Raw genomic sequence first — 20937 nt, 5'->3', positions numbered from 1 at the left:
GTGGGAAGTGCTACTTTCTGCAGTTCCAGGGAAAAGATTCCTCCAGCACAGAGATGCAAATAGTGGGAACTGGAAGTCGGTAGAAGAACATTGAAAGGTTCAAGGGATATGGGCGGGTCACTGACAATGTCTGCTACAGTCAATAATATAGATATACTCTATTTTATGCATCATTTCCATTATTTGAACATTCACATATATCTTTTGATGAATATATGCCTTTGTTTCTTTCCGGTAAATACCTGGGAGTAGAATGGCTGGGTCTTATGGTAGGTTATATTTAACTTTTTAAGAAACTACCCAATAGTTTTCCAAAGTGGTTGATCCTTTTAAATCCCTACCAGCAAAGTATGAGAGTTCTAGTTGCTCCATATCCTTGTCAACACCTAGTGTTGTCAATCTTTTAAATTTTAGCCATTTTAATGGGACACATATAGAGGATATTAATCCACATTCAAATCACTTCTCAATAACTTTCTCATTTTTGAGTGTCTTGTCACATCTTATTATAGAATATTTACCTCACGATGTCAGTAATGATGAACTCAGTCATACCAGAATAGAAGAAGCATCAGCTCTACCTGTTTTTGTTTTCATTTTTGTTGCATTATCAGTATCTTCCCTAATGCATGATTTCTTTGGGGGAATCTTTTAAGCTAATTGTCAACTTTAGGACTTACTTTAGGTAAATCACAGAGGAGCACATAGACTGAAATATGTCACAATCACAGAAAGAGATAGAAAAGCGAGGAGGTACTGACAACCCCTCTGCATGGAGGAATATTACTCCTTCCTCACTTTAAAAGCTCAGTCACTTTATTCTCTCTGAATGTGACCCATATAATATAAGGACAGAGGGAAGTACTGCAGGTACATGAAGGGGAGATTAGCTAAGGGTCTCCCAGAACAAGTAGCTGACCTTTCTTATGACTTACGTCTTGGTTCAGATGTCACCTCTTCAGAGAGATCTTTGCTGGCCATCCTGGTTAAAGTAGTCTTCCCTTACACTTCTCTATCCTATTTTTCTGTTTCATTTTTAATAACATTTATCACTGTCAGAAATATTCTTATCCATTTACTGATTTATGTGTTTACTGCCAGACTCCTCACACTAGGCTATAATCTCCAGGAGGACAGGAATTTTGATGGCTTTGCTGAATGCTGTCTTCCTAGTGTTTTAAGAGAATTTTGCCTGTCACAGGGTAGGTGCTCAGTGAACATTGTAGAATTTAAATGGAAATAAAGGGCACCCAAATTTTAACCCAGATTAAATCTGATAATTTTTATGTTCCTTTTTAAATCTCTGAGTATTTTCTAAATGTTTTTGATAATGCTCACTTACTACTTCTGTATCTAGGGAGAGAGAGTAAGGGGAAAGGAGAGGCTTTGTTTATGAGTTGCGTGTGCCTGCAGCCATGGGTTACTGTCAGTAGTAAAATTCTCAATCTGATTTTTAAAGCTTGTTTGAAACTTATTTTTTGAACTTTAAGGAGGGAAATGCAAAACTTGATAATTCTTTTTTTTCCCTCAAATTCAAATGCCTTTAAGGATTTTTCTGACTATAAACATAAAATAGCCTCAATGTTAAAACATAGAAAATACAGAAAAAGAACAAGGAAGGAAGTGAACATCATCTACAATCTCAATACACAAAGATATCTGCTGTTAACATTTGGATATAGAACTTTCTAATCTTTATTTTCACCGCATAGATATATATACTTAATAATATATCATGTAAATATACAGTCATGCCAACTAACTGTGTAAACTATGTTGACATAGCATCTCATTGTAGGAATGTATCTTAACTTATTTAACTGGCTTTCTATTTGTGGACATTTAGGTTGATCATAGTTTTTGCTTTTATAAATAAGGTTTCAGTGAACATCTTTACTCATGAATCTCTATGATCTTGTCCCATTTTTTTTATTTAACATAGTTAATTTCTAAAAGTGGTATTGAAGAATCAAGTAGTATTACATTTCACATTTTATCTAACATGAGAAGACAGGAGATAGTTTTCAACCCTTAACTTTAACATTTACCATTATAATAAACCATATTGCTTTTATATCAGAAGTGTGAGGGCTTTGTTTGGAAGTTACACAGTGGTGATTGCAGAAGCTCAGAGATGGAAATACATACACAAGGACAGTATATTTAATTTCCAAGCAAGAGCTTAGTGACCATAACAGTTGGGGTGTGTGAAAGTGAAGCTATATTATTGTAAGGGTTTTTCCCCCTCTTTTTAAAAAAATTTCTTCTTACTCAATGTTATCAGCACAATCGAAGCCTCAGGGCACATATATACAAACATGTACCAGTATATGCAAAACGACAAATATGCTGATGCTTGCCTTTTTATAATCTCTGATCAATTTGAGCACACTTTAAATTTAGCAGCAGTTCTAGTAAATACATAAACATGCCAGTTTCACAATGTAGAATTTTAAATAAATAATCTTTATCTTAAATTTAGATTCAGAGAAAATAGAGTGTAATGCTTTTGAAGGTTAATTCTTATAAAGCTTGAGTAACTATCACACCTACACAAAAAGATGACCAAAAGCCTAGGAGGTATATAGACCTACATTGTCCAATATTGTAGCCGCCAGCCACACAGAGCTATTGAGCACTTTGAATGTGGCTCTAGCCTCTCTTTGAGATGGTAGTATTTTGGATATGTGGAATTAAAGCACACTGTTAAAATTAATTTTACATGTTTCTTTTTACATTTTTAATGTGGCTACTAGAAACTTTTAATGTATATATGTGGCTTGCATTGTCTTTCTATTGGACAATGCTGGTATAAATAGTGAAATGAACTTTTTATACTTTAAAGCTGTTAAAATGTTATAATTTTATTTTGGTTTATTTACAAAAATTATAAGGGCTTAATGTCAGTTATAATGACACCCTTTTATTTTGTTACTGTTTCTTATTTCTAGTTTGTTGTCTTGACTATTCAATTAAGCTTTTACCTAAGTTTATTAACACTAACTCCAAAATATATCTGTACCCCTATGTTCATAGTGGTATTATTTACAATAGCCAAGACATGGAAACAACCTGTATCCATTAATGGGTGAATGGGTGTGTGTGTGTGTGTGTGTGTGTGTGTGTGTGTGTGTGTGTGTACACACACACACACACAATGGAATATTATTCAGCCATAAAAACAGAAATCCTACCATTTGGGACAACATGAATTGACCTTGAAGATGTTATGCTAAGTGAAACATTAGGATGGCCAAAAATTTCATTTGGGTTTTTCCGTTACAGCTTATGGAAAAACCTGAATGAACTTTTTGGCCAACCCAATAAGTCAGAGAAAGACAGATACTGTATGATCTCCTCGTATGTAGAACCTAAATAAATAAATAAACAAACAAGAAAAACTATACACCAGACTCATAGAAAAAGAGATCAGATTTGTGGCTATGAGAGGTGGAGGTGGGGGAGGGAGAGGGGGAGTTGGAGTAAGGTTGTCAAAATGTACAAACTTGCAGTTATAAGATAAATAATTACTAGGGACATAATGTACAACATGATGACTATAGTTAACACTGCTCTATGATATATAGGAAAGTTGTTAAGAGAGTAAATCCTGAGAGTTCTCATCACAAGGAGAATTTTTTTTCTTTTTATTGTATCTATATGAAATTATGGGTATTACTAAACCTATTGTGGTAATCATTTCACACTCTATGTAAATTAGATCATCATGGTGTACACCTTAAACTTATACAGTGATGAATGTCAATTATTTCACAATGAAATTTTAAAATTAAATATATATGTATATATATTTATTTAGACCCACACGAATATGCCCAACTAGGTTTTTTTTTATTGAGGTATAGTTGATGTACAATATTTTATAAGTTTCAGGTGTACAACATAGTGATTCACAATATTTAAAGGTTATATTCCATTTATAATTATTATAAAATGTTCACTATATTCCCTGTATTTTACAACATATCCTTGTAGCTTATATGTTTTATACAGCCCAACTCGTTTTTGACAAGGGTGCACAAGCACTTCAGCAGAGGATAGCCTAGCCTTTCAACAAGTGGTGCTGGATATCAAAAACTTTGATCCAAACCTCACACCTTATAAAAAATTTAACTCAAAATGGATCATAGACTTAAATGTAAAATATAAAATTATTAAACTTTTAGGAAAAAAAGAAAATCTTTGTAACCTAGGATTCTTAGACTTGAACTTAAAAGCATGATACATAAAAGGAAAAATTGGTAAATTGGACTGCAGCAAAATTAAAAACTTTTCCTCTGCGAAAGACCCTGTTAAAAGGATGGAAAGGCAAGTTACAGACTGGGAGAAAATGTTTGCAAAGCACATATCTGACAAAGGGCTTGTATCTAGAATCTATTTTTTGTAAACTCTCAAATTTCTACATCAAAAAAATAGTGCAGTTAGAAAATGGGCAAAATAAATGAGCAGAAATTTCATCAAAGAGGATACACAGGTGGCAAATAAGCACAAGAAAAATTTGTTCAATATCATTAGTCATTAGGGAAATGCAAATTAAAACCATAATGAGATACTACTGCATATCTACCACAATGTCTAAAATTTTAATTGAGCAAAGCAAGTGTTGGCAAGGATCAGAGAAACCAAATCAGTATTGCTGGTGGGAATGTAACATGGTACAGCCATTCTAGAAAATAATTTTTCAATTTCCTCTAAAACTAAAAAGGCACACACTTACCACATGACCCAGCTGTTGCACTTTTAGGCATTTGTCCCAAAGAAATGAAAACCTAAGTTCATGCAGATACCTGTACATACACATTCATAGCAGCTTTATTCATAATAACCAAAATTGGAAACAACCCAAATATCCTTCAGTGAATGAAGAACAAACTGGGATACTACTCAGCAATAAAAAAGGTACAGATTATTAATACATGCTCAAGGGACTATGCTGCATGAAAAAAATCCAGCCTCAAAAAGGTTACATGTTATATGAGTCTATTTATGTAGCATTCTTGAAATAACAAAATTATAGAGAAGGAGAACAGATTAGTTGTTTCCAGGGATTAGGGATGGCAGTGGGGATAGGAGTAGGTGTGGCTATAAAGGGATAGCAGGAGGTAGCTTTGTGGTGATAGAATAATCCTATGTTTTGGTCGTGTTGGTAGTTATACAAAGCTACATATGTGATAAAATTGCATAGAGCTATGCACACACGTGCACACACACACACACACACACACACACACACACACAGAGAAAGGTGTGTATACCTGGTGAAATCTGAATTAGCTCTGTGGATTATACCAAGAGCAGTTTCTTAATTTTGATAGAGTACTGTAGTTATACAAAATGTCAACATGGGGAGAGGAGGAATAAAAGCAGCACAGGACCTTCCTATACATTTCTTTACAACTTCCTGTAAATCTCTAAGTATTTCAAAATAGTTTTTTAAAAAGTAACCTATATAGTGTTTTATGACTCCTTCATTAAATAATAAATCTAGTGTTTCAGAGTTTTTTAATATTATTTTATATCAGCTTGCCTTGGTAATAAGGTTATAGAAGCTTCCTAAAAACTTAATGATATAACATAATTTTAAGTTCATTGACTAAGCTAACAGGACTAAAAACAACAGAAAAATTTTATCAAGGCAAAAAAATTGATTGTATGAGATTAATACTAATAATTATACTTGCATCAGCTAGCAAATTCTGTCACACTTACTTTAAAAGCTAAAAACATCTATCGGCTATAAACTTTGACAATATTACAAACATTTTAAATAACATACTTTTTTTCAATACTAGCTTTTATTTGTGATCACATGGATATATCCTTATGGTGTGAGTTGATTCTGCACGGCATAGTTCTTCGTTTGAAAAGTTGATGTAAAATAAAACTTGAAACATTTTTCTAAGAAGTCAAATAAACTCCTAATTCCTCTATACTAACTCAGTTGTTTTCAGTTTTCAATTTTATCTTCTATACTCCACATGCTCACCTATTTTTGCATATTTATAATCACAACATAAACGCCAATAATTATTCTAAAATATAGCATTATGGGCTGAAATGCGTCTCTCTCAAATTCATATGTTGAAGTCCTAACTCCCTGGTACCTTGGAATATAACTGTATTTGGAGTTAGGGTTCTTAAAGAAACAATAAAATTTAAACGGGTGGGCTCTAATCCAAAATGACTGGTATCCTTACAAGAAGATGAAATTTAGAAACAGACACACACACAGAGAAGACAATGTGAAGACACAGGGAGAAGGCGGCCGTCTACAAGCCAAGTAGAGAGGCCTGGAACAGATCTGTCCTTTATGACTCTCAGAAGAAACCAACCCTGACACCTTGATCTCAGACTTCTAGCCAACAGAACTGTGAGAAATGAATTTCTATTGATTAAGCCACCCAGTCTGTGATACTCTGTTATGGCAGCCCTAGCAAACTAATAAATGTAGTAAACCCCGTATACACTGCACACATTATTCAGATACTTTAAAAGATTTTCACATTAAAATTAATTTACATTTAAAATCAAAGTCCAAAATAGGAAGGAAGTTTCTAGAAAAATGCATTGTTTAATATTTTCTTGCTGACAAAGTATGCTGAATATTAAGTAGAAGATACAAGTGAAGTATTTCCTATTCTTCTAATTAGTGGTTATCAATTTATGTAATCAATATTTTTAAGTCTAACTTTTCATAGATTAGGTTTTCTCAAATCAGAGCATAGCTATTTTAGTAGAAGAAATTTCAGAAAAAAATAATATTTTTACCAAGGCAGAATATTTTAGCAAGCATAGAATCAATTTGCTTCCACTCTCAAAATAACTCTTGACCGAATAGCTCTTGAACTTTTAAAATTCGAGTTCTGAATTAGGCTTAGAAATGTAGTCCACATTTTTTTATAAAATTGATGAAATTGGGGATAGAATAGGCCTATTTGCTTATCCTATTAAAAATGTTTCCTTCTTTTAGATGTGTGTGTTTACTGCCTTATCAAGTCTTACGTTAAATAATTTGCGGCTCAAAATGCTTGCCTCTGAAGTGAAGGGAGAGTTAAGATAAACACATATTTAGGATTTTCAGCTAGTGGTATATTAGAAGCTTTGTGCAATAATGCCTTTACTCATTTAGTAGCTATTTATTGAGCTTCTGTTAATTCTAGAATGTTGTGGCAGAAATTATGGGAGGAATAAAAAATGAATGAGATATTACCTCTGGCCTAAAATAACTTACGGTCAAATAGTAGGTCACATGTATGCATATGATCAGTGCCATAGAAATAGTGTAACTGGCGCAAGTTACAGATCTGGTCAGGAAAGATTTCCAGGCAGAGATAGCCAAAGAGCTGTGGTAGGTCCAATGTATGAGGCTAGGAGGACCTTCTTCATGGGGCGGTGCAAAGACAGGGAGAGTGTATGGTGGGTACAATGACCAGAATAGGTTGATCATAATTTGTGAACCCAAATTGGGACACATAAGTGGCAATTATGAAGTTGTATTAATGATGAAAGTAGGATTAAGTATTTGACACCAGGATTGCCATAGGTACAGGGGATATATAATTTGCCAAGGGTGAGTTAATTGACCCGCATTGATTTTACTCTCCTATTTCCATGTTAGAAACCTCCTGTTAAAAATCTTACTGTACTTTTCCATGTGTTAGAATATATTTCACAAATGAATTTGTATTGCAAATTCTTATGCTTTTAATGTCAGATAGAAAGTGACATTGACACAAGGAGTTATTTTAGAGACAGATAGTAGTGTACACTAAGAGAGTCAGCCTGTGAACCTAAGCAGTACCATTCTGGCAAACGATAAATAGGTCACAGCATGTGTGCACTCCTCTGCAGTGTCATTCGGACTTAATCATAGACAGATATGGTTACGGTAGGTTACAGTTTATTCAGCCATAAGAAGCTACCATTATGGCTAGAAAAATTACCCAGGAAGACTTCTCGGGCCTGAAGAAAAATTGCAACCTCCTTATTTTCTTTAACTACATAAAAAAAAAATTCTATGTACTACTGTGTTAGTAGCTTTCCTCACACAACTGGGAACATATCCATAAATTTTTAGAAGCATATAGCTATTCCTAGGGGAAAATATTCCCATATAAAGGAACCATTGGAATATAGTAGACCCCCACTTATTTGATCCATGCCAATTTATTTCTCTAGGTTTTCCATTTTGAGTAGGAATTAAAGGTGAAGATGGTGGCAAGACCCCTTGTGTTCATGCCCTAGGTCTACCTTAAATGCCACTTTCTCTTCCAGATGTACTTTCTTCCCACAGAAAGGCATTTTGCTTTTCTCTCCTTAGACCACATTCCTGATCCTACTCATCACCATCCCTTGGGGCATGCCCTCTTCTCTGTGCTCTGTTCAGCGTACTGCTTTACTTCTCCTGTAACCATTTACTGGCCATATTGCCTCTGCAGCCATGTCTGTCCCATGGATGTCTACTTCTGGTCTTCGCTGGCCCATGTGGCTACTATTTCTGCTGTGATGGCTCCAAGACCAGTAAACCAAGCCAACCTCCTTTGACACCCAACAACACACTAAACCCATCATGTAGTCCAGGATGAGCTAAGCAAGGAAGAAATGCCAAGTGAGCTCTCTGAAAAAGCAGACTGTCCAGATTTTCATGTAGATCACATCCTCATCAGTTCAGTTAATTGTTGTTGTACAAATTTTATAGTATTTTTATTGCATGTGTGTTTGTATATTTTAATGGTGGCTTAAGGCAGCAGTGCTGAAAACACTAAGCAAAGGAGACCTTGATAATTATCATTCTGAAGGATAAAATGTTCCATGAATTTCTCACAAAATTATATAAAATTAGCACATTTAAATCTACATAATGCTGTGAAGACATATTGTTATTAAACTTAATCTAAGTAGATAGAATAATGAGAATTGATTGCTATGATGAAATTCTGCCCTTATTTTGAGGGGACAGAGTGTTATTAGAACCATTAAGATATATTAGCTAATACTTTCTGCCCATAAATTTATTAGTTTTAGACACTACATCCTTTTATTTCTCTCCACCCCTACCACCTTTCTTCATAATTTGTATAGAATATGCCCTAGTTATCTCTTAGAAATTCTTCCCAACCAGCTCATGCTAACACATTTAAATTTACTTTTCTGAATCATGTTGCCAAGAAAACAATTTAATTTCAATAAAACCCAGAACATTACATGGATATTATTTTATTCATTCATGTGAGTATTTAAAAAGCAGGCAGGATTGCCATTTAATACAATTTAAAGGCTTAAAAAAACTACTAAAAGGTTTCATGCATCATTTAGCAATACAATCCTTTTTTCATTTATTTTTCAGAATAACTACTAAATTAAAACTTAACTTTTTGGTTAGGTGTCACTATACTCTCAGAGAAGTCATGTTGGCTTTCAAGTATTCATTTTCTAAAAGAAAATAATCATTTTTAAAGAAATGTTTTATGATCCAGCGTTATCTATTTGTAAACTTTGAATTTTCTTTACAGAAATAAAGATGCTAAATAAAAGTTTGACAGTGTCCCAGAGAAATAACGTATGCCTTGAAGAGGAAATGAAAAATCTGAAATTGTTGTCAGATGCAGCCATATTGAGATCTCAGCAAATTGAGACATTCAAACAACAGGAAGTAAACTTGCAAACCAGATGCCATGACTTGCAAAAGGAAGTACTAGGTAAAAGAATTATTTTTTGCTGTTAGCAACTAGACATAATAAAGTAATGTCTAAATTTTTATTTCTCTCATGATCACAACAAAAACCTTGTTTTAACTAGTTTGTGTTGTAAATATGCCTAATTATTAATAACAATGCCAATAACTGTTTCTGTGATAAATGTTTGCTATCATCCATTCCTATTCTGCCATTTAGAGTGGCAAGTATTAAGTGAATATATTAAAGACATTTCAAGTACAAAGTGAGATTTCAGGAAAACAAAGTAGAATTTTCTTTTGTATATCATTATTCCCAGTGGATGGTGGTTTAGAGTACTGAAGGAAAATATAGCATATGCTGTTATATAAGGTGATTCCAAATTTTTAGGCATTTCTTCATTTTCCCAAATGAAAAGGTTAAAAATTATGTTTTGGAAACCTTGGGCAAGGTTTTAAAATTTTTACCTTAGAACAATGAGTATGTTAGCAGTAAGGCTATGGGGTTTGTACTTTTTCCTGAAGGCAGTAAGGAATCTTTGAAAATTGGTAATCAGGAGAATGATATAACACAAGCAGTGTTTTAGCAAAATTAAGCTATTATCAACATATGGAGGTGTTCCAAATATCAAGAAATTGGAGTCAGGTAGCCATTTAGAAAATATCATTGCTGGTAACCCAGTCCCTAGACTAACCATAAGAAACTGAAGTAGGGTAGAGAACTAACATTTTTTAGGTCCTAATGTGTGCTAGAAACCATGTTAGCACTGTACATAAATTACTTCTGTCACTTCTCACAGTGATCATGAATAGCAGGTATAATTATCCCGTCTTACAGAGGAGAGAATGAAGGTCCAGAGAGGTAACATACTTGTTCCCACATAGCTGGTAAATGGCAGGGAGTGAAAGCAAACCTAGTTGGACTCCAAGACTCATGCTCGTCCCACTATGTCTCCTTGGCCCTCTCCATGGCCACACTGGGAAGGCTTAAATAGAATCAGGGTTGAGAGGACTACCCAGGAATAGAGAGGTAAACACCTGGCTGAGTAGACAAGGGCGAGAAAGAAGTCACAGAGGGCTCTGAACTTCTTTGCTTGGAAGTCTTTAATGATGGGAGCACGCCACAGACTAGAGAAATCTGGAGAGGAACTGATTCTGAAAGAGAAGAGAAGTTGTCACATGAACTTGGAAGCAATATGGAACTAGATACAAACTTTAAAATCAGGTATTTTACTTTTTCTCTTGTTCTCTTATTCATAGATCTTGCCAATGTTCTATTGTATTACTAGAATTTTCCTTAACAATTTTTAAGAGCAGTTTGTATAGTAAAGTAATTATCTTCTATATTCAATTTTTTTCTAATGTATAATTTGTCTATTGACTTTTCACAGTAAATTGCACCATATCAAAGTTTTTCTTTTGGGTATCATCAAATTAATGTCTTTTATTGTTTCTGGTTAGTCTTGGTTAAAACAGTCCATTCCATTCCTAGATTATACATATGGTCTCTTGGGTTTTCTTTCATTTAAGTCAGTAGCATGTATGGAATTTATTTTTTATATGATGTGAGATTTGGGGCTCCAGTTTTATTCTTTCCAAATACATAGCCAGTTGTATCAGTATTATCTATTAAATAATCCATCCTTCTCCCACTAAATAAACCTACTACCTGTCATATGTCAAAATTTCACAAATGCTAGTATCTATTATTGTATTCTCTTTTCTGTTCCACTGATTTATTAGATGTACCATTAGTATCATATTCATTTGACTTAATAGTATATTCTCATAGCTGGTAAAGTTTATTCTCTCTCCTTTGTTCTTACTTTTTAAATGTATATTTGAAGGCAGTTATTCTTTGATTTGAATTTTAAGATCATTTATTTACCTCTAATCCAAAGACTCTGATAGATAGCTAGTAAAGTTTTTCTCTTCCAGTCTGTATACTTTTATTACATATTCACAGCAGGTATTCTTCCACATAAACTTTAAGATGATATCATTAAATTCTGATATTAATAGGGATTCTAATTGGGATTACATTATATTTATACTAATTTTTAGAGAATTGACATTTTTAGTGATACTAAGTCTTTTTAATATTATAAAAGTTTATTCATTCAAGATATGGTATGTCCTTATGTTGTTTTATGTTCTTTAATATAATTTTATAGTTTTATTTGAATGTTTCTTTGCCATTCTTTTAAAACTTATGACTATCATATTTGCATCTACTGTGAATGAACTATTTGCTCTGTCTCAATGTCCTGATATTGATAGATGAAAAAAGGCTATTGATTTTTATATATGTCTCATATCCATTAAATTTACAAAATTCTCATATTACTTCTAGTAGTTTTTATTTAGTGTCTCTTGGATTTTCTAGCTGTGCATTTATATGACCAGCCCCAATGCCCCCCAAAAAGAGTTCATCTGTTCTTTTCCAATGTTTATATATTTTATCTTATTTCTTGTCTTGTTCATATCTTATTAAATCTATTTGAACCTCTGAAACTGTGTTAAATAATAATGGTGACAGTGATCATCCTTGTCTACTTCCTGACTTTAATTGAAATCATTCAGTGTTTTTCCACTTGGAATTATATTTGATGTTTGGGTTTTGGTAAATATTGTTTATTTTTAATCAAATATTTTCCTTCTATTCCAACTTTACTTAAATGTTTTATTAGAAATGCTTTTGGATTTTGTTATATGCCTTTTCAGCATCTATTGATATTAAGCATGTTTTTTCTCCTTTAACCAGCTGGTAAAATGGATTTGTATTACTAAATTTCCTGATACTACTTTTTTACATATCATTTTCTACATGGTTATATTTTATTTATAAGTTCAGTACCTACATTTATAAATGAGATTGGTCTATAATTTTTCTTTATTAAGGGGCACTAATTAGAGTTTTGTGTTAAAATTAAGTGATGTTAATAAATAGGTTTAATAACATTTGATTGTCTCTTTTTTAAAGGTTAGATAAAACTTGAATGTGAACCCAGTATCATTAAGTAAAATTCAATTATGAACTCATCTGATTCTGGTGCCTCTTTAAATGGTAATTATTTAATGTTTCCAGAGTTTTCTGTAGTAATTTGACTATTTAAATCTTCAGTTCTTCTGAGCTGTTTTTATTATTTATATTTTGACAGGAAATCATTCATTTTTCTCTAAGATTTCAGATTTGTATCCATAATATGGCATGTAGTACTCTTATTTTTAAAATATCTCCTCTATCTGTGGTGATACCTGATTTCTGATTTTTAATGGTATCTACTTTTATTTATCTCTTATTATTTATCAGGCTTTCAAAGAACTAGCTTTTGGGTTTTTTGTTTTTAATGCTTTCTACTACTTTTATTTTCCATGACATTACTTTTGACTTCTATGTTTATTAATTTTTTCTTCCTGGTTTCTTTTTGTTTTCATTTTTTAGACTTCTGAAAGGACTACTAAGTTCTTTTAGTTCTCATCTTTTTTGTTTAATAATAGAGGCTTCAAAGTATAAATTTTTGTTTGAGTAAACTTTGTATCTCATAGCTTTTAATATTATTTTCTTTTTCAATGCTATCTAAATACTCTGTATTTCTTATTTTTTCTTAGATTAAAGGGTTATCTAGGAATATATTTCTTAGTTTCTAATTTGTTGTGCAAGGGAGTTACTTTTTTATTATTTATTTAACTTAGGGATATTCTGATTAAATAATGTGACATAATACCTCTATGAATTTGTTAAGCTTTTCTTTATGTTGAGTACATGATCAGGTTTTGTAAATGTTCCTTAGAAATTCAAAATAAAATATAATTCTCAACTTGATGGATGTAATGCTAACTTAGCTAGGTGTAGAATACTTGAGTTCTTTTCTCTCAGTAGACTGTTTATGCTAATGCTTTGACTTCTAGCTTTCAGTGTTGCAAATGAGAAGTCTACCTACAGCTCTTATTCTTTTTCCTTTAAAGATAACTCATCCATTTACCTGGAAGCTTGTTAGATTTCCCTATCTTCTTTTTTTTTTTCATTGGACCTCAGGATTATTCAGTTGGATCACTCAGTTTCTTCATGACATGTACACTGGCTAGGACTTCATATACAGTTTTGACTAGAATAGGGATAGTGGGCATCCTTGTACCATTCACAATTTTACAAAAACACACTGCCAAATAACTTTGGGGTTTAAGCAGAAATTATAATGAATATAAAATATCTGGAATTGAATGGTATTAAAAAACACTATGCATCAAAAACTTGTGGGATGTAGCCAAAGTGGTGCTTTAAATACTTACATCAGAAGGAGGGAATAAACTCAAAAAACATAGAAGAAAAAATACAATAAAAATAAAAGCAGCTGTCAGTGAAATAGAAAACAAAAATATGATAAAAAAGATCAATAAAACAAAACATTGATAAAAAAATAAAATAAAATAGACAAACCTCTAGCAAGTTTGATCATAGGGAGAGAGAAGATACAAATGAAAAATATAAGGCATGAAACAGAAACAGTGACTACAGGTAAAAAGTAGAAAGAAAAGTGAATACTGCCAACAACTTTGAAATCTTAGATGAAATGGACATATTATTAGAAAAATATATCTTACCAAGACTTACTCAGAAAAATTAAATGTTCCTATAACTATTCAAGAAATTGCAGCAATATCTGCTCACCAGGAAAGGGCTAGATTATTTAACAAGCAAGTTCTACCAACTTTCAAGAAACAGAGGATCCTAATTTTACACAATATTTTCTAAACAACCAAAAATTGGAAATATTTCCCAACTCACCCTACAAGGCAAGGGTAACCCTGTTACCAAAATCAAGACAAAGACATTAAAAGAAAAGAATATTATAGACCTATTTATATTATGAATATCAGTGTAACAATTTCAACAGTATATTTGATACTTTAAAAAATATTTTGAACCACTTGAATGTATTACTCATTTAAAAAATTAATGAAGTTATAAGTAAAATAAAACTCCTACTATGCCATGCTGTTATTTTAGACTTCAGAGAGAAGAACAAATTTAGGACAGATTTGCTAAAATATACATTTCACAGTTATACATAACTTTCCCAAAAATGCAATTCACCCCAAAGATTATTATCCTTATTTCTCTTTTATTTCATCATTTTAATGTGGTTTCTAAGATAAGCCATTTCCTTGAATGTTTTAGTTTCTTAAAAGAACAGTGAGACATTAGGGAACATATCTTATATTGCATGTAACAGGTAGTTAAGGGGTAAGTCAAGTAACTACCTTTCTATGTTTGAAAAAAAAGTGATTTATGGGAATAAAGACAAGAGAAGAAAGGGAAAACATTTTCACTAACTAGGAACTCTCTCTGTATCAGTCATTTGACTAGCACTAAGCATTTGACTAATTTTCCCTTATCTAATCCTCACAGTATTCTAATGTGAAAGCTTTTATTCTTCCTATCAGACATAGAGACGTAGGCCATGGTCACACTGCTGAGATTCAAACCCAGATCTCTGTTGGGACAAAGCCTGTTAGCTCATTAATCATTTCTGTCAATTCCAAAAAGGCATATGAAAACACTGAACTCCTTTTCCTTTAAAAAAAAAAAAAAAAAAAAAAAGAGGTGGTGGATTTTACCCCTTTCACAAAAATGGACCATTGGCCTAGCAAGTCTTCTAGGAATTAAAGCTAGGACAGTGTTTTCCAAAATTGCCTGACCACAGGAACATCTGGGACTGTGGAAATGCATGTGTGGGGATAATAAAGGAACATATTGAAAATGTACATTCTTGCATATCAGTCGGAACATACGGAGTATCTCCAAGATTCTAAGACTCTCTACTTTTAATAAGTGCTCGAGGTGGTTCCTATGATGAGGAAAATTTGGTACTAGCTTAACAATAAGAATAAGAAAAATAGGAAAAAGCATGTTCACATTGTAGCACAGTAAAAAAAAAAAAAGAAAGAATGAAATGCCTTAATTTAAAAGAAGTGCATTGGCACTGGCTCCACTATCCTTTGGCTTTTTAAGATTCGATGTTTCGTCTCTTCACTCTTTACTCAGATTTAAGCTTTACAAAGGGAGTCTCTGATCTTAACGTTTTGATGAAGGCTGGTAGCTGTGAGGCTGACGCACTGAAGAAATTAGTAGGAACGAAAATTGTAGAGAAGGAGTATGAAAGATGAAGATCTGGGACGCTTATGTTAAGCTTTAGAAAACAGAGCAGGCCCGGCCCCTCGAGCATCAGGGCTACTGAGTCGCCGGGTCCTGGGGCTTTCCATCCTCTGCCACTCGAGAGATGGCACTTTTTAAAATAGAAAAATGGGTGTTATTTTTATTTACTTTTTTGTAAAGTGATTTTACATCTTCTCTTTGAGACTTGGGATGATCCTTTGTCTGCACTGTGTACAATAATTGTTTCCCTCTGACTCATTACTTGCAGCTCAGTGGGCTGTGTGCTGAGGATCCATCCGCTCCTGGGACGCGTTGCTGTAACAATGATAATAAAATGTCTCTTTGTAAAAAATATATATAGTAAATAGAATAGAATAGAATAGAATAGGCAATAGTGAGGTTTTTTAGTTGCAAGTACCAGGAACTAACTCTAATCATCAAAGAAATTTACTGAAGGGATATTATTTATATATTCAGAATCTTTGAGAAGGTGGAAGAATCAGGCCTAGAAGATGGTTAGAAAACCGTGAAGCTAGAACTGCCAGAAACACAGCCAAAATCATGCCACAAGAACCATCTGGAAGGGTACAGCTGCTGTGTCCTTAAAGCACTGGACACCCTGCACGATCCCCTACTTACTCCTATGGTCTTGAACACAGATTGATCTTGGAATGAATTCTCTACTGCTTCTGCTGCTTGGTGTCAATTGCAGTCATGTCAGATCTTGGAAAAAACATATTTTTTAAATAGTCTGGAAAGTAAGAACCACGTTTGGCTGCCTAGCTCTAGCATATTTTGAATATGTTATTATAGGAGTGTGTAGAAGCTGTAAAAATGGCAATGTTATTTTTAGAACAGAATAGCAAATACAGAAGTCAAATCTATTTTAATATAAGGATCATTAACAAATGGGAAAAGCAAAATTATGTAATAAGTGGTGTAGGGGTAACTAAAACGAAATAACCCAAAATACACCCAAATAAACCTCGAATTAAATAGAAAAAAAAAAAAACAGGAAAAACTAGCACCAAAAAAAGATACAGAGCTTACCCTAATCACAGAGGAATAAAGCAGCACTTCAGAAATTGCAAAGAGTAATATTAACAGATTTTGCCTATAAAAAAATATAATCTCTGAATTCAAAAACTGCCAAACCTAAAAATAGAAGATGGACAAAAAAATATTTGTATCATATATGGTATGCAAAGTGTTACTATCCATACCATATAAAGAATTTATTCAACTGTGTGAGAAAACTCCAAGACCCCAAGCAGGCAAATGGTTGAAAAACAGAAACAGATAATTAACACAGGAAATTTGGTAAACAAGCAAGAAACATTGAATTACCAATAACTAAACAAAAATAAAACATTTACCTCCTTTAAAATTAGTACAAAGACTTTAGTGATAAAGCTTCCCTTCCTTTGGTGATAAAATATTGTTATTATATTTCTCTAACCCATAAAAATATTTGTGATCAAGTAATCTCTTTGTGAATTTATGTTTAGAAAACTGCAGAAGAACGTTATTTATATGCAAAGATCATATTTTTAATAGTGAGTGATTAGGAATAATTTATTCCCGACTCTAATGAAATGGGTAATAAATTATCATATACCATTATTTTTAATGTTTTTAAAAAATATTTTTTTGAAAAAATATTTTGGGGGGATAGTTTTTAAAAAAGTTTTAAAAAGGGGATAGTTTTTAAAAAAATGTTTTTTGGGGGGGATACTTTTTTAAAAAGTTTTAAAAAGTTTTAAAAATGTTTTTTTGGGGGGATAGTTTTTAAAAAAGTTTTAAAAAGGGGGTAGTTTTCAAAAAAATGGTTTTTTGGGGGTATAGTTTTTTAAAAAATGTTTTTAAAAAATATTTTTTTAAAAAAATATTTTGGGGGGATAGTTGATTTACAATGTTGTGTTAATTTCAGGTGTACAGCAAAGTGAATCTGTTATACATACACATATATCCCCTCATTTTTAGATTCTTTTCACATATAGGCCATTAAAGATCAGTGAGTAGAGTTCCCTGTGCTATACATTAGGTCCTTATTAGTTATCTATTTTATATACAGTAGTGTGTATGTGTCAATCCCAATCTTCCAATTTATCCCTCCTCCTCCTTACCCACCAGTAACCATAAGTTTGTTTTCTACATCTGTAACTCTGTTTTGTAAATAAGTTTATTTGTACCCTCTTTTTAGATTCCACATATAAGTGATAGCATATGATATTTGTCTTTCTGTGTCTGACTTACTTCACTCAGTATGACAGTCTCTAGGTCCATCCATGTTGCTGCAAATGGCATTATTTTGTTCTTTTTTATGGCTGAGTAATATTCCATTATATATATGTACCACATCTTCTTTTTCCATTCCTCTGTCGATGGACACTTAGGTTGCTTCCATGACCTGGCTATTGTAAATAGTGCTGCAATGAACATTGGGGTGCATGTGTCTTTTTGAATTATGTTCTTCTCTGGGTATATGCCCGGTAGTGGGATTGCTGGATCATATGGTAGCTCTATTTTTAGTTTTTTAAGGAACCTCCATAGCATTCTCCATAGTGGCTGTACCAGTTTACATTCCCACCAACAGTGTAGGAGGGTTCCCTTTTCTCCACACCCTCTCTAGTATTTATTGTTTGTAGATTTTTTGATGATGGCCATTATGACTGGCATGAGTTGTTACCTCACTGTAGTTTTGATTTTCATTTCTCTAATAATTAGTGATGTTGAGCATCTTTTCATGTGCCTCTTTGCCATCTGTATGTCTTCCTTGGTGAAATGTCTGTTTAGGTCTTCTGGCCATTTTTTAACTGGATTGTTTGTTTTTTTGATATTGAGCACCATGAGCTGTTTGTATATTTTGAGGATTAATCCTTTGTTGTTTCACCTGCAAATATTTTCTCCCATTCTGAGGGTTGTCTTTTTGTCTTGTTTATGGTTTCCGTTGCTGTGCAAAAGCTTTTAAGTTTAATTAACTCCCATTTGTTTATTTTTGTTTTTATTTTCATTACTCTAGGAGGTAGGTTGAAAAAGATCTTGCTGCAAATTATGTCAGAGAGTCTTCTGTCTATGTTTTCCTCTAAGAGTTTTATAGTATCCAGCCTTACATTTCGGTCTTTAATCCTAAATCCTAGGGTGTGTTCTAATTTCATTCTTTTACATGTAGCTGTTCAGTTTTCCCAGAACCACTTATTGAAGAGACTGTTTTTCTCCATTGTATATTCTTGCCTCTTTTGTCATAGATTAGGTGTCCATAGGTGCGTGGGTTTATCTCTGAGCTTTCTATCTTGTTCCATTGATCTATATTTCTGTTTTTGTGCCAGTACTATACTATCTTGATTATTGTAGCTTTGTAGTATAGTCTGAAGTCAGGGAGCCTGATTCCTCCAGCTCCATTTTTCTTTCTTAAGATTGCTTTGGCTATGCGTGGTCTTTTGTGTTTCCATACAAATTGTAAAATTCTTTGCTCTAATTCTGTGAAAAATGCCATTGGTAATTTGATAGGGATTGCATTGAATCTGTAGATTGCTTTGAGTAGTGTAGTCATTTTCACAATGTTGATTCTTCCAATCCAAGAACATGGTAATCTCTACATCTGTTTTTTTCATCTTTTATTTCTTTCGTCAGTATCTTATAGTTTTCTGAGTGTAGGTCTTTTGCCTCCATAGGTAGTTTTATTCCTCAGTATTTTATTTTTTTGATGAGATGGTAAATGAGATTGTTTCCTTGATTTCTCTTTCTGATCTTTCATTGTTAGTGTATAGGAGTGCAAGAGATTTCTGTGTATTAATTTTATATCCTGCAACTTTAGCAAATTCATTGATGAACTCTAGTCATTTTCTGGTAGCATCTTTAGGGTTTTCTATGTATAGTATCATGTCATCTGCAGACAGTGATAATTTTACTTCTTCCTTTCCGATTTGGATTCCTTTTATTTCTTTTTCTTCTCTGATTGCCATGGCTAAACCTGTGTTGAATAATAGTGGCAAAAGTGCACATCCTTGTCTTGTTCTGATCGCAGAGGAAATGCTTTCAGTTTTTCACTATCGAGAATGATGTTTGCTGTGGTTTTGTCATATATGGCTTTTATTATGTTGAAATGGGTTCCCTCTATGCCCACTTTCTGGAGAGTTTTTATCATAAATGGGTGTTATAAATAGATCAGCTGCATAAAGTGCAGCTGATCTATTCAGTTCTACATGTAGAGATTGGGTAGTTATAGATGTAATACAGATTCATCTAAAGGACAGTGTAATTGCAGAGCAAAATGGCACATAATTTCAAAACTAAATTAGGGTTTCTGCTGCTGGTGTTGAATAGATTCACTCCATGGGTAACAATATCCAAACTGTGTTAACAGAGAAAGAAGCTATCTTAAAAGGCTATCTGTCACCTCTCTTTTGGTTGAAACCATTGAAAATTGGTATGTCAGAGTGGACAGGATCATTAAAGTTTCTCTTAATTCAAGATGACAAGTACCACTTCCTATGAACCTATCCATGAAGGGCACCAGGTTTTGTTGTTGTTGTTTTTGTTGTTTTACCCCACAACAATCTAATTCCCATGTTAAGTTCTCAGTAGAAATGTCAGACCATTTAGAAAAATGTTTATTAATATGCCTCTTACTTTATCTACAAGTACCTTCTGGCAAACTGATTGCACCAATGTATTGTTTCTCTCCAATTCATTTTACAAAAGTGGTTACAGTGGTTTAGGAAAGCTATAGAACTACAAGAGCAGGAAAGACAGCAAAATTTCCATCTCAGGTCTTGGCAGTGTTGTATTCCCATACTTGGTACACTTTCTTCTCCCCTCTAGGGTCTATTGGGGACTTTCACAGGTGTTCCCACCTCCAGTGGTCCAGGCCAGCCCCTCTGCTCCCCTCCTCTCAGTACCTATTTTCTATTTGTTATAATCTGCCTTTATCTCTGCCCACTATCCATTGAACCAGCCTCTTACCACAACTCATCTGTTCCCATATGTTGGTGCTGGGCTGACCATATCCTGAGAATAACTTCATTTTTCAGCAAATATTTATTCAGCGTTAACCACATGCCAGCCAGCTGGCCTCGACTTC

General features: G+C 33.2%; 1 protein-coding gene across 2 annotated transcripts in view; it reads left to right on the top strand.

The window, feature by feature from the left end:
* The window catches only part of LEKR1 (leucine, glutamate and lysine rich 1), a 271409-nt gene that overhangs the window by 131645 nt on the left and 118827 nt on the right, over positions 1 to 20937 (top strand). For both annotated transcript variants that reach the window (XM_082840350.1, XM_082840351.1), the window contains one exon: positions 9534 to 9719. In XM_082840350.1, the coding sequence (XP_082696476.1) occupies positions 9534 to 9719 (186 nt within the window). The remainder of the gene's footprint in view (positions 1 to 9533; positions 9720 to 20937) is intronic.

This window comes from Leucopleurus acutus (genome assembly GCF_964270905.1).
Source record: "Leucopleurus acutus genome assembly, chromosome: 5".
NCBI classification, from domain to species: Eukaryota; Metazoa; Chordata; class Mammalia; order Artiodactyla; family Delphinidae; genus Leucopleurus; species Leucopleurus acutus.
Note: the sequence above shows the minus strand (reverse complement) of the source record. Positions and strands in the feature narration are given on the sequence as shown.